Here is a 5666-nt window from a genome sequence, read left to right as displayed (position 1 = left end):
TCTAAGGTAACGCACTACCTTTTTCTCTCTTTCATGCTTACCCATATATTTGGGCTCAATAAATGGGCTCGAGTTTTGGGGCTCCCAAGCCGCCCAAAACTTCCACTTCTTGCCTCATCAATGGGACTCGTGAATGCTCGTAACCATCCATACCAACCCACTCAGCAAGCCTCGGGCATTTGTGTGGCTTGCGCCCACTTAAGCTTGTAGCGTGGCTAGGTGCAAAATAAGGGTTTTCTGCTTTGGCATTGTTGATTGGCGTGCTCGAGCTTGGATATTATTGTTTTGTAAATGGCTATGACACTTGATGGGATAATTAGCATGAGTTCTTAGAGCCAGTGCATTTTATAGGCCCGTTTCAAATCTTAGCGTGATGGATTTCATATTTGTTTGGCATGGCACGTGGCTCATGACTCGTGCGAGCGTGTATGACAAACCTTCGCGTGCCCAAATTAGGTTTCTTCTTAGCAAGGTATCGCACTAGGCTGGGAATATATTTGGGCCCAGCCCTTGATTTTTTGGGCCTCAACAATCGTTATTACCCTTATAGCTTTGAGTTTATGCAATTCAACAACCGTTACTTGTGAAGGAGAATTTCAGTACACAAACAAATGCTGGAAATAGAAGAAAGGGGAAGGCATTTCCCTCCCCATTCCCACCTTCCCACCAAGTTGTCTAGCCACCCCTCTCATCATGACCACCACCAACCCTCCTCCTCCCCCAACACAATTAAAATTATTGAACAACAACCATTGCAAAATATTACAACCTTCCATACATTAGAGAATCCAAAATTTGCCGTGATACAAACTTGGAATTTGCCAAACCCATGAAAACCCCACAAAACTAATATTTCTTCTACTGTGTTATGAACCAAGAATTGAGATTTATCAAAGATAAAAAGGAAAAAATAATTTACCAAACAAATAAAATGGAGATGTGAAGGCTGTCGGGGGAGTGGGATCTAATAGTAAGTTCCCATTCAGCTTCTGGAAGGGTGGTTGTGGCTTCTACTTTGGGCTAGCGTGGGGGAAGGGACTGGGTGTGGTGAGTAGATATCGAGGAGGGGTGCGGCGCACTGGAGCACATCAGCGAGGAGAGGAAGATGACGATGGTAGCTTTGTATTGGGTTTGGAACATAAGGTCAAATGTTGTGGTTGGCGTGTGGGCTGGCGGGGGTGGTGGTGCGAAGGGTTTCTCTCACCTTTCTCTTTCTTTCCTTTTCTTTTTTATCTTTTTTTATTTTTATCTTTCTTGTTTTGGACCAAAATGCTCCTTAACAAGTAACCGCAGTTACTCTAATTTGACAAAAATTGGAGAATGTCTTTGAATTGCACCACATGGGTGAAAATGATCAAATTGAAACCACAAGACTTTAGTAGTAAAAGTGATAAACCACATGGATCAAAAGTGAGGTTTTGCCTAATATGGAAAAGGAGTTTGAGAAATCCGAGCAGTTGCCAAATGATGAAGAGAGAACTAGATGGATAGAAGAGGTCGTGTTGATTACTGGGTCTAAGCAAAGAGATAAATGTCCCCGCTTATATATGTTCCTTTTGGTGGAATACATATATAACAAGATTAACTCCAAAATTTTCCACAGAATTTCCAGAGCAGCTCCCAAATTGACAAACTTGCATTTAATACAATACTAAATAAACTAGGTAACATTAATTTACCCCGAACAATATTACAGTACAGTACATGCTGCCAACATAATATATTAAGCAGGTGCTTCATTATAAATCAAGGATAAACCTCAATGAGAGACCTTAAACCCAAACAGGGAGTAATCTTATAGTAGCTGAAACCTGCGTCAGAAAAGAGCTTAGCCCATTCTTTATCATTCCTTTCTTTTCCTGTAGCCATAACCATCATCAACATATCGAAGAAAAGTTGTGTTTCCCCAGATTCTTTATCTGTATTCTTGTTCTCCACCGTCATATCTACGATAATCACCTTGCCTTTCTTGCCCTCTCTTGTAATTGCCTCTTTACATCGCTCGAGTATTTTCATGCATTCTTCATCACTCCAGTCATGCAATATCCACTGTTTGTCACACACAATCACCAAACAAAATCATCAAATTACTTATGGACCCAATTTGATTTATACTTTAAAGTCCAATTGGAAAGCATACTCTGCTTCACATATATTGTATTGATCTATAAATGGAAATATGTATTTACCAATATAATATCACTAAGGATGAGATGAATTACCTTCAAAAAAATTGCATCGGCCGCAGGAACAGCCTCAAACATGTTCCCTGCAACATATTCCAAGTTCTTACTCCCTTTTAGGTCAGCAACTACATGAGGGAGATCAAGTACTGTGCATTTCATGTGAGGGAAGGCATCAGCAATGGACTTGGCCACAGTTCCCGTCCCACCGCCCACGTCAACCAACGAATCCACTCCTTGAAACACCCCCTTGCAGTCATCAATCATCAAGCTCGAGATCAACCGGGCATCGCTAGCCATGGCCTCATTGAAAAAATTTGCAAGAGTCGGGTCCTGGTTCCCATAATCCCAAAATGTCATCCCATGCACCACGTGAAATGGCGTAGGATTGTCATTTTGGAACCAAGTGGTCAAATACTGCCATGGATCGGTTAAGATGGGATTGAGCATGGCAAGTAAGAAGGGCCTTGCGCTCATGGGATTGTCTTTCAGGAGGAGTGCGGAGGCGTCTGTTAGTACATAACCTTGTTCGCCGCCATTCAGACTTTCTCTGACAAAGAAGCCAGAGTGGACTAAGATTCGCATGAGGCGTGGAATGAAATGAGCTTTTGTTGGGGAAATTGGTAGGGCGGAGACAAGCTCGGAAAGAGTCATGGGTTGGCCATGTTTTTGGATGACATCTGGGATATCTAATTGAACAGCACATTTGAGGGACATAGAATTTATGAAGCTGAAAATGTGGTTCCAAATGTGGGCTTGTGCTTGGAGTAGCTCATGAGTTGCTCTCACTTTACTTCCCATGCCTTGCTATTGGCTCAAGATTTGGTGAGAATTAAGATTGATGCACATCTCTTTATATAAGTGTGTGGAGTGGAGGGGAGCCAGAGGAGCTTAATGCCATAAAGGAGAGAGAGATATTTGGAAATTGGGATACCCATGCTTTCCACGTGAACAAACTAATCCACGTGTTAGACATGTTAACTGGCTCTACTATTTGATGGTCGACTCTATTTTTTTCCTTCTACTGTATGCAATTACTGTTATGTTAACTCTTACAGCAAATAAATAACAATGATTCACGGTAAAATGTGGTTTGTGCACGAAAGACAATAATAGAAAACTGGCAAATATAAAACTAAACTAATTCACACAACATCATGTAAAAGTCATTCTTCTTTTCTTTTTCTTTTTCTTTTTCATTTTCTTTACACGCGATATTTATGAAAGATATTTAAAATTTCTTTTGCACAACTGGGAAAGCACTATGTCGGATGAATGATTTGTGGGGAGATTCACTATTATACCCAATATGGGGGCCCAAATTATAAAAATACCCTATATAAAATGGACTTTAGAAACACACCCAAAGTCCATTTACAACATAACAAAAAAACTTTTAACTTCTTATAAATTACAAAACTGCCATCAATTTCTTAAAACAAGCCCAACCCCAAAATCTCATAAAAATACCCAAAGCACTCAATAGGGCATCAAAGTAATTTAATAATGAATATTAAATTCAATAAGGCTAGCTATCATTTTTTGGGTTTTTTTTGGGTTTGTTTATAGGAATTCAATTGTGTAGGGTTTATTTATAATATTAGTGCTAGAAATGGGTATATCACTAAATATCTCTTAACATATCTGCCACACGCTTATCTCGAGTTTGAAAATATAAGTTCTATGTGTCATTAACCCTTTAGCAATTGTATGTCTCTAAACACAAAACATGTTAAAATCGATTATCACTTATTAGACGATATTCAGTCGCTAAGCATTCGGTCATTGTCTAGCAACTTATTACAAAGGAAAACATAACTAAATTTTGATTGAAATAGATAAAGAAATCTGTCGTAGTGGTGTCCTTGCCAAATAAGTTGATGGGTAATTTATAGTAGTGAATGAGGTGAGTGGAAAGTTAATACATTCATGGTGGGTAAAGAAGGGTTTAAGTGAGAGATGAATTGGATTAAACATGTGTTGATGGTGAAGAGTTAGTGGAAAAGAAATAATGGTGAGGTAGTGGGCGTTAAATTGGCTAAGAATGACATGAAATAGGCTCTTTAGCTCAAAGGTTTTGTCTTCTCTTCTCCCTCTTTACTTCTCTTTGTAATCACAATAATCCCACAATCATCAATTCTTCAATAAAATCTGTTAGCAATTCTCTTCACACTTGGCTTGAACTTGGAGAAATATATATCTTCATCTTTTGGCTTTCCAACTTCCTCAAAAGATAAATTCACCTAATGAGTTCACCAAATTAAATATAGAAAATTCATAAATCCAATTGATGGGAATGAAATGTAACAGCAAGTGAAATTATCTTTATTCAGCCAAATTTATGTCATAAAGTCTCCAAAATAATATTAAAAAGATGTAATTTGAGACTCTCATCACAACCCCCAACCAGTGTTGCTAGTCCCTAGCAATCCAAGCGACTAAAAGAAACTCAAATTTTAGCACAAATGACAAAATAAAATAAATAAAAACAACTAAAACAGCTAAGCCACTTTCGCAGGATACAATTGCATTTAGCATATGCAACAAGCCTTTAAACCCAGGGTTACCCATAAAGGACGAGTTATAGTCTCGTGAGGGTTTCCAGGGATGACACCCACAAATATCAAGTATATGAGGCTAGAACAATTATTCAGAAACATGAAATTAAAAAAAACTTTGAAAAATAATTTCAACACCTGTCACCAACAAAAAGGACAAAAGCACAAAGTTTGAATTTTCATTTCATGAACAACGTTAAAAGAGAGGACACTAATTTAACATTTCAAGTTAATCCCACCACGAAGTCCAAATCATTTATAATCAGTGAGTAAAATTTTCACATGTTTCCTTTGGTGTAAAGTGAACCAACACAATTGAGTGGCATTAGCTAAATTCAAATCATACCAACCTTTTGATCTCAAGAGTGGTCAAACTTCCTTCCAAGAAACAAACCAAAGTTTTTTTTTTTTAATACTATTTTTTTTTTTCAAAATGTGGGCTGTGCAATGCCTAGCTCCATTAAGCTTTCTAATTAACCCATATAGCATAAAGTAATATCAAGTGGTGAAAATCCAATTGGTGAGAATGAAATGTAACATCAAGTGGAATTATCTTTATTAAGCCAAATTTATATCATAAAGTCTCTAAAATAATATTAAAAATATGTAATTTGAGACTCTCATCACAAATATTCTCCCGTGAGAATGTTTGCACAAACAAATCTGCCCGAGTGTCTCTTTGGGGATGTGACTTAAAATTGGTGATGCTGTTGTTGGTGAACCTGTCGCTTCTCTAACCTGCTTGTTTGGTTGATTGGTCGGCCTGCCTGGTAGACTTTTTCGCAGTAATTCAATGATCATCCCAAAACACGTAGCGTTCCGCGGTCGCGAAGACCTCTGCCAGAGTCTCACGATATAAGTTGTGCTCGGTTGGCAAGCCCTTTTTGAAGGCAGAGGATGCGATTCGGTTATCGCAAACTACGAT

The 5666-nt window shown here is 38.3% G+C and overlaps 1 protein-coding gene across 1 annotated transcript; it reads right to left on the bottom strand.

Moving 5' to 3' along the window:
• Positions 1-1746: 1746 nt before the first annotated feature.
• Positions 1747-2984, bottom strand: LOC117623018 (probable O-methyltransferase 3). Its single transcript, XM_034353852.1, has 2 exons — positions 2223-2984; positions 1747-2049 (listed from the first exon to the last, which is right to left on the bottom strand). Exons 1-2 carry the CDS (start codon positions 2982-2984, stop codon positions 1747-1749), a joined length of 1065 nt encoding a protein of 354 aa, XP_034209743.1.
• Between the last annotated feature and the right edge of the window lie 2682 nt (positions 2985-5666).

This window comes from Prunus dulcis, chromosome 3, assembly GCF_902201215.1.
Source record: "Prunus dulcis chromosome 3, ALMONDv2, whole genome shotgun sequence".
Taxonomy (NCBI): domain Eukaryota; kingdom Viridiplantae; phylum Streptophyta; class Magnoliopsida; order Rosales; family Rosaceae; genus Prunus; species Prunus dulcis.
Note: the sequence above shows the minus strand (reverse complement) of the source record. Positions and strands in the feature narration are given on the sequence as shown.